This window comes from Taeniopygia guttata, chromosome 5, assembly GCF_048771995.1.
Source record: "Taeniopygia guttata chromosome 5, bTaeGut7.mat, whole genome shotgun sequence".
NCBI lineage: Eukaryota > Metazoa > Chordata > Aves > Passeriformes > Estrildidae > Taeniopygia > Taeniopygia guttata.
In genome coordinates, this window is record NC_133030.1 from 13,544,717 (window position 1) to 13,559,062 (window position 14,346).

Here is a 14,346-nt window from a genome sequence, read left to right on the forward strand (position 1 = left end):
CACACACTGCAGCCTTGCCTGCAGGTAGGATGTAGGTAAGGATCTGTCCTGCTGGTCAGTCAGTGAGGGTTGATCCTGGGGGACAACTGTGAAGTCTTTTGGGGTTTAGCAGGATCTGTGTGGGCACAGCATGGATGTGACTGCAGGACTGGCTGGTAGGACGTGTTTGTGTGCAGAATTTGGTTTGTATCACTTGGCCAGGGGTGGCTGCAGTAGCTGGTACCTGCTTAGGTGTCAATAGGTGCTGACTGACTGGATGTTTATCTAAGCAGGGACAGGGAGCAGCTCTTTAAATTAGCAGTGCCACTGTGTCCTGATGATCCCTAAGCCTGCACTTGCACATTCCAGGGACAACTGTAACCAGTAGAGGAGAGGAGGAGCTTTGGCATGCAAAGGTGCTGCAGTAGCTTCCTCACAGAGGTCAGATGATGACCCGTAGCCAGTGGTTCCTTGAGGAGCTGAGGAGGAAGATACTCTTTGTGTTCAGCAGCACCTTCCTTCTCACTTGTTCTGCCTCATTTTCTCAGCAAATGTATCCAAACCAATAACTCAGGCTGTCAGTTGGAGACAGAAAACCACTTTATTTCTGAAGTAAACTGGATTTCTCTAAAAGACAGTGCACTGTTAAGTTTGCCCCTTCATTTCCATAACTGAGAGACATGCAGCAAAATCTTGTGAGAAAAAAAAACAGTTAGGTATATTCATACTTTGGGTTTTATTCTTTTTTGTTTGAAAATCACTTTTCAGCTTCACAATCAATAGCTGGATCCTCTGCTTTCCTATAATAAACTTCCTTCTTTAAGCTTTGTGGTGTTAAGGGTAGTAACTGCTGAGTGACCAGCACAACGCATGCTTTTCTTTATCAGAAACAAGCAATCTAGATAATTTAATGTTACAGAGACATTCTTTGAGGACCTGGACCCCACAGCGAGTTTGAGAGTTTTGGAAATGGTACATATTTCTTACTGAGCTGCAGATATCATTTTCACAATCAGGAGTATCCAGTGCAGGGAAACAGGGAAAAAGTTCCAGGCAGGTGTTATCCAGTACCTCTAAGTAAGGTGGAAATAATGGCAAGATAATTCCTAAATTCAGGAAGTTGCCTGTATAGTCTTACATAGCAAGTCCCAAACCTACCTTGTGTTCTTGTGTTCTCACAAACTCTGTAGCATGTAATTAATTATTTTGATGGGGTAAGGTCTGTTTCATATGGAATTTGGGAAGGGAGTGTTCAGGGGTTCTTAAGTTTCATTAATCTGTTTAAAGGACTCAGTGTCCTTTGCAGAAGTTAACTGATTTTCTGTTGGTTGTTACAATTTACACCTCAGTGCTCTTTCTGTCATATTGACAGCTTTAGAATAAGGACTTCATCAGTTCAGAACTACTATGATTTTCTTCTGGGGTCTGTTTTATGCTGTCAGTCCCTAAATCCTTCCTTGTAAGTAGGAAATTCTTTTGCTGCCTCCTGCATTCATTCTGTCTGGCAGGAGTGAGTTACTGGGACAGAGAGAAAGCACAAATATCAGTGTAGTGTAGCTGCCCTGTGGAGAGCTAGGTGAAGATATGTTTTATATGTGTAGTATTTCTTGATGGAAAACACTAAACTACTCTTCTACTTAAACTGGATCAATTCTGAGTAAATTCTTTTGAGTGCAGCGGTAAACATTGGGGCCCTTTTGATGTGTTAGGTGAGTTTCCATTCTAGGGAAATGGGCTGACTAAGCACTCTCAGCACAGAGAATATAGACACTGCAAACTTCATGGAATGCTTGTGTTTGTACCAAGAGTATTTTTAGTCCATGGGTTTAGGCTGCACAGAAACAACAGTGCTTCTTGAGCTTGGTATTGTTACTGGTTTTTTTTACAAACAAACTAACCCAAGCAAGCAGAGAATCCAAAGTGATTTTGCCCAAAATAACTGGCAGAGCCAGGAACTACAAGTCCTGATTTTGATTCTGTACTCTGGCCACTATCAGGTTTTGCCATTTGTTTAATCACATGTAGGTGATGAGAAAGATAATATTTATGATCACTAAGCGTTTTTTGATGTGTTTGCTTTCATGCTTTTGTAAACAAAGTTTTTTTTTTAATTTGGTCTAGGAGGTATTATCAGTGTTGATTTATGTAGTTATATGTGAACATAAATCTCCATTGTTTAAAAATTATGTTTTATACATGGCTGTTCATGGTTTTAAATTATGAGCACAGGAGGAGCATCTAAAAGCCCCTCATCTTTCCTGTCACGTTTGTCCCCATGTGAAAATCATTTATCTTATTTTTATTTCTTTAGACCCATGGTTAGGAGCTTAAACTTAATTTTGAGTTTGTGTCAAAGATGACCCCTTTTCAACCCAGTCTACCCAATTACCTGATGTGGGTTGAATTATCAAAGGCAACTGAAGAGGTTGATAGTCAATTCATTCCTTTGTGTGCATTTACTGCACAAATTGATGTGAATTAACCCTCCCAACTAGCTAGGCTTGAGCAGACTTTTTATTTCTTTTCTCCTTTTGTTTTTCCTTTCCCCTTTTATTTTCCTTTCTCCTTTTACCCTCCCCCTCTTCTTGACATTCATACTCCCTTTTTGCAGATATGTTGTGACTGGGAATTGAGTCCCAGTGAAAAAAGCAAATAATAAATAGAAGTAAAAGTCATGATATGGCTTTAGCACTAACCTTTGCTTTCAAGTTATGTTGTCCATATTTTTATTCCATGATTTACCCATCATCCCTATTCCTCTGTAACAGAGGTTTTGTGCATCTGGATTTTGAGGTAGGTCAATGATTGGGCCAGATCAGTCTGTGGGCCCTGTGGTGTGTCTTGTGTATGATTAGGTTTTTTCAAGGGAATATCCTGCAGTCCCTACAAAGATGAGTAGGGCACTGTTTGTGCTGATCTGGTCTGTGATTTAACAGCTGGATCGGGGAGATCAGTTATCATTTCCTGTCATCTGCCATAAGCTGCACCACAACTGAAACTTGGGCATCTGTTAAACAAACCAGATATCTTCTCTCTGTCTGTATTGAATAAACAAAGTCACACTGAACATTGTTTGAGTAGATGTAGATTTCTTAACAGGTTACAGAGAAATTCTGCTGAAATTGTGCATGATCAAATCAAAATTATACTGCTCACTTTTAGGTGGCTAAGCACAAGAAGGCACTTCAGTTGGGTAAATTTTCTTAGCATGTCACATAGAGTTTTCCTCAGATGTAGAATTTTCAAGAACCTTTGATAGGGAATAAGTACATGGCACATGATCAAGACTTTCAGTTCATGCTGTACTTGGAAGAGCCTAGTGAGGAAAACACAGTTTGGAGAATTGCAAAACTGGAAATCTTTAAACCAGACTGCAAAAGTTTTGGTTGTAATTTCCTACCCTTCCATTTGAATGCCCAGGTGCCAGCTAGGGAAATATTATAAGTACTGGCTGTTCTGTACAATTCTACAATTACAAATATTAAATGGAGTAGTATTCATGCTCTCCAGGAAAGTGGTTCAGAACATAATCACTAAAGTAAAATCTAAGTTCTGGATATTGTGTGTTTCAGGTATGGGTAGTATTGTGAGTGATAGACATTAAATGAGGCACACAGTAATGTACTTTAGTCTTCAGTTCTGCTGCAGAAATAATCATAAGCACAAATTTAGATGACCTGCTTCTTTGCTACATGCAGTATACAACACATTGTTTTGTGGCCTTATTTTTTCAAAAAGTAAGAACATATGATAAAAGATTTCATTATTTGGACCATTGAAATAAATTTCCTTTCTTTGTATGTGGTTATCAAGAATATTAAACAACTCCCTGGGAGACTAGTGCAACCTAAATAAATAGATGTACTCGAAAAAAAAAAATGGTTCATTCATAATGACTAATGCTGTAACAATTCTGGGTTTGTTTGAGACTTTACAGTGATCCAGACCCTTGTGACTTCAAAGAACATAACAAAATTAGCACTCTTTCAGGAACTGGATTTGGGTCATTCAGTTCAGTAAATAACACTGAAGATAACGATTTATCTAATCTTCTGCTGTTGCAACAAATGCAGATTATCAGAAGGACTCAACTGACACTTACTATTATTTGAATTTGATTACTACAGTTCTAAATAAAATGAGAAATAATTTTCATCTGTTTGAATACCGATTTCTATGTTGTACAACTAGGTTATTAGAAATACTGTGGTTTTTTTGGCAAGGAAGATGTTTTATATTACAAATGTGCTCTGTACTGTTATCATAAAATTCTTACCTCAGTTCTCATTTTTCTACTCTGAATCAAGAAACCATGCCTTGCACTGGCATTAGACTTGTATACAACCTCCCTGTGTGTTAATTTCTTGAATAGCACAAAACTGGAGATAATTTCTCTAGCCTAATTGCAGTAAAAAAGTTGATATATTTCACATGTCAGCCTGTACTACTGATCATATATATACACATATGTGTGTGTCAGTTCTGAAGTCATAGCCTTTAAAAAAAATTGAATAATAGGACTGATTTGTCCACTTTGCACCTTTTTTGCTTTCAGAAATTAGCACCTGGGGTTAGTCAGTTTGCTTACACCTGTGTACAAGATCATCCTATCTGGACTAATCAACAGTTTTGGGAAACAACCTTCTATAGCAACGTGCAAAATCAAGTTCGCTCCCTCTACCTTACAGCCAAAGATGACAACCATGCAGTGCAGTTGAAACAAAAGGTAGGAGACCATTAAAATATTAAAGTAATATTTTTATTCACATATTGTTTCCTAGGTTACAGAGATTTAAGTTATGGTTTTTCCAATTTTATATGTTTTTCTTTCATTTTCTTCTGTATTACACAGTATACAATAACATGAGAAATAATATAAATTTACATTTATCTGCAAAGCATTATAATTTGATGTTAGCTCAATTTATTGTGGAAAAAGCATTTGTAAGATACCCAGTCATTCGTTAATTTAACATCAGGCTTTAGGTCACTAATATTAGCTCCCAGATTCCTTTATTCTGCTTTGACTGTGTGCCATCTACCTAGTTGGATTAAGCTAATGCTAGAATTGGACTTCCAGCATAAAAAAACGTGAATGTTTCAGCTGGTCTGGAAGCTATTTATATAAAAACTTCCCTCACCTGAACATCCTAGGAATTTGGAGAGTATTGCCAGCATCAAGCCATGAGCTGCGTGTTATTTCTCAATCTGATTTATGCTTGTTCTTATTTGAGCTAAGTGGGTAAGCTAAGGAAAGCAGCTGTGTTAAAATCAGATAAAATCAATAAACTACTCTGAAGAAACATGGAAGATTGGATGGCATAAAAAAAGGTCTTAAAAGCAATGATGTTATATATGCCCACACTGTGCTACTGATGCATTTCAGTAAACTGTTCTCAAACTTCAGTTCCCATAATCATAACTCTCCTTAAACCTTGTTGAGGGTAGTTATTTGCTTTTTCTTTTTAAATGAATATATAATTTAAATAACTGAAGAAGTTTAATTAGCAATTTAATAAATAAAGCTTTGGATAAGCATTGCTTTTTAAGTTGTGGCTTTATCTTTTCTTCCTATGTCTTTATATTTCTTTCTCTCTGTCTTGTAGGAGAAGACTCCTGCAGACCAGGAGAAGACAGCAATGGACCTGGCTGCTGAGCAGCTGAGGTTATGGCCAACCCTTAATAAACAGACACAGCAGGAGCTGGTCCAGAATGAGGAAAGCACAGTTTTCAGCCAGGCCATTCATTTTGCCAACCTCATGGTCTACCTGCTGGTACCACTGGATACAAGTAAGAACAAGCTGCTGAGAACATCAGCCACTGGGGACTGGGAGAGTGGAAGCAACAGTATTGTCACAAACAGGTGGGTTCTCAGGGCTCATCCAGCAGGATGGGCCACAGCTTGTAAAATGGCTGTACTCTAAATACCAGATTGTTTCAGCATCTTCACTTCCTTTCAAGTTCAGTAGTTGAGTAGAAGTCTAACATGATTCCTCTCAAATAACAGAATTTTGTCTGGAGAGATTAAATTCAAAGGAACATTGTATTGTCCCAGTAAGAATTTTTAATCTAGTAAAGCAGATGTTGGAGACAGACGTGGGGTTTGGTGAGAAAGAAAACAGCAGCCCCAAACCCATTCTGTTAGTTTTTATATAACTTGAAAAAACCACTGTATGAACCTAAAATCAAGAAAGCATTTGTTTAGCATCTATAAAATCATCATTTCTGTGCAACAGCTGCAAAGGAGGAAAGGCACTGAGGTCACAAAAAGCAAGAGGGCTAAACCACAATGGCAAAGGTTAAATTACTAAGGAAGCAGTAGGAGTATAACACCAGTTCCATTCATTCCCTAGCATGCAAATCCAGGACATTTCATAACAAGCCTTTCTCCCTCTTTGTTTATTGTCTTCATTATCACCTCTCTGTACAAATTCTCACTTGATAAAATTATAGAACACTATGTGAGTACATTGGCATCAAGTTAAAGACTATCAGGATGAAACTCCCCATGGAGTTATTAATTCCTGCTGACTACACACCTCTAATCTCAGGCATTAGGATTTCCTCAGTAGACTGCTTGTGATGTGTATGTTGCAATCCATGAATTTGGCCTCTAATGTTATTATGGGAGGCATTTTTAGACATTCAGAGTACATCTCCCACTGACTTGCTGGCTTATCTAATGCACAAAAAAATTTCCTTATGATCTTTTTAGCATTTGATTCCTTTGCTCTGCAACTTAAATATACAATTAATGATTTGCTCTATATAACTGGATATTTGCTTACCATGGGTTGCAAATACTTTACTTGACTTTATGAAGAGAACACAGAGCTCACTTCCAAAAAGCTGTTTTTTCTGTTCTGGACCTATCTGTGCTGGACTCATGGAGAGAAAATTGTCCTATGTCATCATTCATGACATTTTGGCAATGAAAGTACAATATAATTGTGGTACCACCGTATGCTTTTAGCAAGGTTTGCAAATTGTAATTAGAAAAAAGAACCCACTACAGCTTGTCAGTGTCTGTTCAAGTGTCACATGTTCATCACCAGCTGAATTGTTCACACTTGTTACTGCTTTTATTTCTGCCTTTAGCATTGCAGGCAGTGTTGCAGAGAGTTATGACACTGAGAGTGGGTTTGAGGACTTGGAGAACAATGATGTTGCAAACGCAGTCGTGCGTTTCATCACCAGATTTATTGACAAGGTTTGCACAGAAAGTGGGGTCACACAGGATCACATCAAGGGTCTGCACTGCATGATACCAGGTAGGAATTGTCACAAAGAGGTGCTTTTATAGTCTTTCTTTTTTCTTTTCCAAATTAAACAAAGTCACTTTATAATTGGAGTTACCTTTAGAAAAATCTAGTGTTAGATTTCTTTTCCAGACTGTAATTGCTGTTGAATGTCAGATAATGTGTCAAAATTTGAGAATTTCAGAATTATCAGAGTTTTAATTACAGGGCAGCTTTCTCTTTCCCATTGTGTGAGACTTCATTTATGCTGTTCCTGCTTTCCAGGCATTGTAGCAATGCACATAGAGACTCTGGAGGCTGTGCATCGTGAGAGTAGGAGGCTTCCACCGATACAGAAGGCAAGTGTTATGAAACATATTTGTATTCTTTACAAGTATTAGAATCACTAAATCTAGTCATCTTTCTTTTTCCTCTCATAATGCTATGAGGAAATATCAAAATGTTAAAAGAAAATTTCCATTAGTAATAAATAAAGTGCTTGGCTTTGGTCTCATGAAATATGAGACTAGTAGAGCCAGACTTCTGATCATAAACAAGCTGTTGCATGCCCACTGCTTTTTGTGACCCATTTCTCTTCCTTGAGTCCAAACTCCATATCCCTTATTTGGACTAAGTGTCATAATAATTTTGTTTTTAAGCTTTTAAACCCAAATATTTTTGCTAGCCTGAGGTATAACACTGATTTACACTTACTTTTCCATTTATTTGCATCAGCCCAAAATCCTACGGCCAACTTTACTGCCAGGAGAAGAATTTGTTTGTGAAGGTCTCCGTGTGCTGCTGGATCCTGATGGCAGAGAGGAAGCCACAGGAGGACTGCTTGGAGGTCCTCATATCCTCCCTGCTGAAGGAGCTTTGTTCCTTACCACTTACAGGATTATATTTAAAGGCACTCCACATGATCAGCTAGGTAAGAAAATCTAGTGATAATTATAGGCAGGATTTTGAGCTGATCTGTCCACCTATTTAAGCATCAACATCATTAAACAGTTTTTTTTCAGACACTGGAAGCAAATGAAAGGAAAAATATTAATGAGTTGGTATTCTACCTAAAATTATTGCTTGGAAATATTTTCTTGATATGTCAGCTCCTCTGAATGATACTTTTTCACAATTTAACATGTACAATTTCTAAGCAGATTGTCATTCAGAAGTATAAATATATTGTGGAAAGTTCATGGTCATATGTAAAGATATCAAAGTGTATGATTTCTGTTTATATGTTGCATTATGAAATCTGAATAAACTTGAAATTGTTTCTTTACCCCCTACCAACCTAGGTTTTGGGGGTACATTTCCATTATGTAGAAAGACCCAGAAGGAAGGACAATGTTTTTCTAATCATCACTGCTGAAATAGAGTAGAAATTCACATGATGCTTTAGGAATTCACAGATGATGCTTTAGGAATTTGCCAACTTTTCAGGTATTTCACCTGAAATTAACCCTGTGCCATCATGTTCATGTGGCTCTGTACTTATTCACTCTTGTTTATTCCAGTGACAGTGTGAGCAGAGGCCTGGTTGTGTGATCTAACAAGTATCTGTGTGTTTTATCTTCAGTCGGGGAGCAGACCGTGATCCGGAGCTTTCCTATCGCCTCCATGACCAAGGAGAAGAAGATCAGTATCCAGAACCAGCTGCAGCAGAGCATGCAGGAAGGGTTGCAGATCAGTTCAGCCACTTTTCAGGTAAAAGGAAGGTTTGTGAAAATTTTTGTGGCTACAGGCTGCTCAAAATATTTACGAGCAGCACTTTGCCCTGGTATTTGTGAGGAGTCCAGTTCTCTGCCCTGTAAGGTCAATAGACAAGGCAGAACTCAAAGAAACCCTGGCATTACTTGGCCCTCTTGATATTTACAGAGGGTTGCTATTTTCACATTGGATTTCTTTCACTGCTTTCCTCACCTGTTTTGGAACCAGAAAAGGGCTGGTTTTGGTCCAGAAGCCCTAAGTAGAGGCTAGTGAGAACCTGATTCCTCACTCCTCCAGCTACATGGAATCAGTATGGAAGAGCTCTGAGTGTTGCTTTCTTCTCAAGGTTTGTCACTTCACCAGCTTTCTGTTAAAATCTGTGGCAGAAAGTCATGGCATGTTGCTAATGGAAGCTGCACTTCCAGGAATCTTTAGGGTAGAACCAATGAGCCTCTATCTGACAGGCACAGATCCTGGAATTTTCTGTAGGATCCCCATCAGTATGTTCAACAGAAGTGTGTATTGAAGGGCAATTGATGAGGATGGACTTATAGAAATTAGGAATCCTGAAGTCTTTCCTGAGTTTTTCTTCTTGGTTTTGATCTTAACTGTGGTCAAACTCTGAGAGATAAAAGGTTGCAAGCAAAGAATTCTGTATCATGGACTGAAAGCAGACTGCAGTGCTTTAAGATAAGAAATACTTTGCTGGGTTGACCTGACTGCAGAAGCGTATTTTCATTGAGAATAACTCCAACATTTGAAATCATAACAAAACAGCATTTTACTAATTCCTTACAATAATGACCATCATTTAGCTAATCATCCTTCAGCATCCTCTTCAAAAACACAAAATTAGGAATGCAAATGAGAAAAACAAGCAAAAGAAGTTGTCCTTGTGGACTTTTGAGAGGACTTTTATTTTCCAGAAATCTTTTTACCAGAATACTTAGCATGCTTCAATGATGTGATAAATACAGACACAGCTCAGTGTTTTCAGAGCTGGATTCGGGTCAAACATCATCTTTGCTTTTGTTTAGCATAGTTTTGTATTAGGTTATGAGAACAAAAACAATCCACAAACAGTTTATTCCCTGGCCCCTATGTAACAGCCAGGGTTCAACACAGGATGAAATAGCCCCTCCCCTTTGTTTATTAATTATGGTTTTCAGATGGGTTTGTGTGCAGCTATGCTGTTTGGTATCTTTAAAACTTCTGATCTTTGTAACCCCCAAAGACTGAAGAGCTCCTTTCAAGGAGGTCCTAGAACAACAGAGCCATTAGTCATTTGGAAAGTATTTACAAAACAAGTGAAATTGGAAAAGCAAGGATGAAATCCACCTCCTAGATGGCAAGCAGAGGAATTTAAAAGGTGTCTAGGTATGCGCTCAGAAATAGAGCTCTAGGATATTTCTTTGTTTGCTTTCTCCACATTCTTAGAGTTCTTTCGGGCCTTTTTATGGATTCCGTATTTTCTGTCTCTTATTTGTTCTCCCCAAATTGTTGACTTGCTTTCAGCAGAGGATGATTGGATGGAAGGATTTGTTCCCCCAGAACCTTTCAAAAAGCATTTTTAGTCAAGTGAATGGATCAGTGTTGAATAGCACAAGGTTATTTCCTTTTTAAGGAGCAGATTTCACTATCACATTTTTGTTACTAGCAGTTTTCTACACTTTGCAAGGTGAGGCCAAAATTGGAACATCTAAGTAATAGAAATGTAATGGTTGTGACATATGAATGCTGAAATTGCTGGCTTGCTGAGTCTTTAAAGTGCATTACCAACCTCAGTTCCCAGTGTAGGGGTAGAGCTGGCAGACCATTTCCCAGCTAAGCTGTCCCATGTGACCTGAATTTGAACTGTTGAAGATGTCTTAGTGCCAGCACTATACTTGGATTTACCAAAATATTTTGTATTTGATCTTATGAGAATTCCAGATACTGCCTAGTGAAGATACCTTAGTATTAGGACATAAATTTAAAAAAGGAAATAATTATTAAAATGCATAATAGCCATCAAAATAAATGAGACATATGTACATGTATTTGTATTTTCTGAAGGGCATAATATTGTGAAAGTATGGGAATTTTGCTACTATATTTTAGAATCTTTCAATTTCTGAAATTCTCAGATTGTTTTCCAGTTTCTAACATGTCATGTCTTTAATGCACAGTTAATTAAAGTAGCATTTGATGAAGAAGTCAGTCCTGAAGTGGTGGAAATATTTAAGAAGCAATTGATGAAGTTCCGTTACCCTCAGTCCATCTTCAGCACTTTTGCCTTTGCAGCTGGGCAAACAGCACCACAGATAATTCTCCCAAAACAGAAAGAGAAGAACACTTCATTCCGGTACAGCCTTTCTTCCTTTTTTTTTTTTTTTTTTTTTTTAACTGATGTTCTTGTCTTGTATTATCCTTACACACTGAACAACCTGAAAGCTCTGCACAAGTGGAGGTCATGTCAAAATAAGTGATTACTATTTTGCATCTCTTTGTATTTCCTGAGTAAGAGATAGATTAGTAGGATACAGATGTTTATTTGGGGTAAGAATTACGTTATTTTTCTGAATTTTCTGGCTGCAGTAGATTTGTACAAGAACCTAACACACTAAATAGAAGTAGCATCTTGAGCTATGCAACCTCAACGTGGAAAAAAAATTAATTGTGTGTTACTTTGTAATTAGTAGCCTAGCCACTTACAGTCTAGTGTGGATTAGGATTAATTTTACCCTGTGCATTTCTCCTACTGGTTTTTAATTTAGAGTTTGAGTTTTGGGTCGTCTTTCAAATTTTGTTGCATGTTAGTTTTTACTGGACTAGCTGCATCATTAGTCTATTCTAGAGTGGTAGCTCCTGTGATTATCTGCTGATTAGTGCGTTGTTGACACAGGAAATAGAATCCCAAGCTAGTCATGAAATCTTAAAATTTAAAGGTAATTTCTGTCTTTCCTGATTTTACTTCGGCAACTTTCTAGATTTATCACATTACTAGTAAAAAAAAAAAAAAAAAAAAAAAAAACAAAAAAAAAAAAAACCACCTAAAGGAAGATACCTGCTTATTCATTACCAGTAGGAAAAAAAAAGATACTAATTTATCTCAAAGTAATAAAATTTTTGTTTAAAAGTTAATGTAGGAAACAATTTTTCTGAAGTTTATAGTTATTGTATTAAGTGAAAGATTATTAAATCCATTCTATTTGCACTAGAAATCTGTGAATGCTATCAGGCAGAATCAGATAAATGCTTTTGTTGTTTTGGATTTACAGTACCTTCTCCAAAAGCATTGTGAAGGGAGCAAAACGTGCTGGGAAGATGACAATTGGGCGCCAGTACTTACTGAAGAAGAAAACAGGCACCATAGTGGAGGAAAGAGGGAATCGGCCTGGCTGGAATGAAGAGGATGATATCTCTGGTAAGAGTGTGACTTTTTTATCCATGCTGGTTAATAAATGTGTCCTGTTGTTCTGCCATTCTGGTGTATTGAATGAGAAATACCTTCAACAAGAAGTTGAAGGGTTTTCCTAGACAGGAAAGAGAAGGGTTTCAAATCCGTGTGTTTAATGAGTGTTTTCTTTTGCAATGAGAAGAGGAAGCTGACTTAATTCAATGATACAGAAAAATACTAGGTTGTTTTTTAATGATCAAACTATTTAGCTATAGCTCTTAGATCATTTTTACATCATGCTAGTGGAGATGAAACAGCACAGAAGCATGCTGCAGCTTCCATTTATCTCTAGACATCTGACATCTGCAGCTAGCCTCTGATGAGGAAGCAGTAACTGGTGAGGTGCAAGAATGAGCAAATTGGGGACTGTTGTAGATGTGGAACTGAGAAATGATTTCTGAAAGCAGCAGAACTCGTTACTACTGAAAACACCACTTCCCGTATTTTTGGTTGACATTATTTTGGGGTAGAAGGTAGAAAGAGGTTTGTGCATTTTGTGCAATTTGTATGATGGTGTGGAGTTTGGCTTTCCCCAAAAAGCCTCCTTTCCTCCCATATGCTGCTGTCTGTATATCCTTATCTGGACCACTGCTAATTTATAATAAACCACTAGAGGGAACCAGATTCTCCTGTACATAAACAGGTGTTGTTTTGTCAAAGCATTCCGTCTTTTAAAAAAACCATAGGCATCTCAGATAATAAAGTGTTCTTCAAATACTGATAATTTTTTTTCAAACATCAAACAAGCTGTATTTTGCTGTTTAATATTTAGTCACTGGGCAAGGCAGCTCATGTGACTTAAGAACAGATGTATGAAAGTTGTGTAAAGCAGGACTGAAGCCTCTACTCTCTCTGAAATGGAAGAAAGCCATTCCAGGCAAGCTTCAAAATACTGTTTCTCTTCTTTCATTCCAGATGAAGTGATAAGAAATTGTTAAAAAGAAAGCTTTGGAAATCACAGTGTCTTTAGAGTGCTGAAAAATTACGTTCTTAATTGTATTTCAAGCATCTTCCTGAAGTGCTGGGTTACCATGTGCTCTGATGTTACTTGTTCTTTGGGTCAGAAACAATTCTGCAGGCTAAGCTGTCCTAGGTGATTTTGGGGTGGTTTTGTGTCCTTCACCCAGAGACACCAAGCACAAGCAAACCTATGTATTCATAGTCTCCTGATGATGAAGAAGTTTACAGAGTTTTTGCATTGCTGATACACAAAACAACAATATTCTTCCATGAACACAAGTGCTGTATAAGCTTTTTTCCTTCCCTAAAAAAAACCCTAAAAGTATACCTTGTGAGTCTCTAGGCCTGCTGCTTTCCAGGTGTCTTGGCTGGGAATGCGTTAAGGTGACCAAAGGCTGAGTTTGCTTTTCTCTCCATGCAGCACTGGCACATCAGGGGCAGGGAGCTGTCAGCAGCAATGACTCTGCTCCAGACAGAGTGCAGAGAGCCACAGGCAGTAATCACTGCAATTCCTTTTATATTGACTGCTGTGGCTTTGGCTTTGTTTTTGACTTGTTTGCAAGTCTCAGAAACTGAAGTATAGGAAACTGTGCAGCTCTGCCAACAATAAACTATCTACAGCAAGTGATGCACTTAAAAAAGAAATGTTAGAGATAAGGCTGGAAGGAACTTAAGGAGGTGAAGTAGTCCAACTCTTTGCCCCAAGGCAAGATCAACATGCTGCAGTCTGTTCCTCATAGGTGTTTGCCTGACTACTTCTTAAAAGCTTTCACAGGTAAAGGTTCCACAACTCCAGGCAGCTCATACTAATACTGAAACCATCCGTAATGCTGGAGAAAACAATTTTCTGAGATTCAGGACTAAACATCATCTTGCTGCTATTTAAACCCTTCATTTCTCACTCTGCCACTATATACAGATAGAAGACATGATTGCTGTCATTCTGATTGCAATGCATAATGTATTTATGACCTATTGTATTATTTTTCTGCTGTCTTCTCAGTGTTAAATCTATGC

The 14,346-nt window shown here is 37.8% G+C and overlaps 1 protein-coding gene across 6 annotated transcripts in view; it reads left to right on the plus strand.

Moving 5' to 3' along the window:
• SBF2 (SET binding factor 2) overlaps window positions 1-14,346 on the plus strand; it is a 230,887-nt gene that overhangs the window by 176,535 nt on the left and 40,006 nt on the right. For all 6 annotated transcript variants that reach the window (XM_030273779.4, XM_030273781.4, XM_030273784.4 and 3 more), the window contains exons 18-25: window positions 4,535-4,705; window positions 5,586-5,842; window positions 7,078-7,250; window positions 7,503-7,576; window positions 7,953-8,148; window positions 8,800-8,927; window positions 11,099-11,274; window positions 12,191-12,336. In XM_030273779.4, coding sequence (XP_030129639.4) covers window positions 4,535-4,705; window positions 5,586-5,842; window positions 7,078-7,250; window positions 7,503-7,576; window positions 7,953-8,148; window positions 8,800-8,927; window positions 11,099-11,274; window positions 12,191-12,336 — 1,321 coding nt within the window. The remainder of the gene's footprint in view (window positions 1-4,534; window positions 4,706-5,585; window positions 5,843-7,077; window positions 7,251-7,502; window positions 7,577-7,952; window positions 8,149-8,799; window positions 8,928-11,098; window positions 11,275-12,190; window positions 12,337-14,346) is intronic.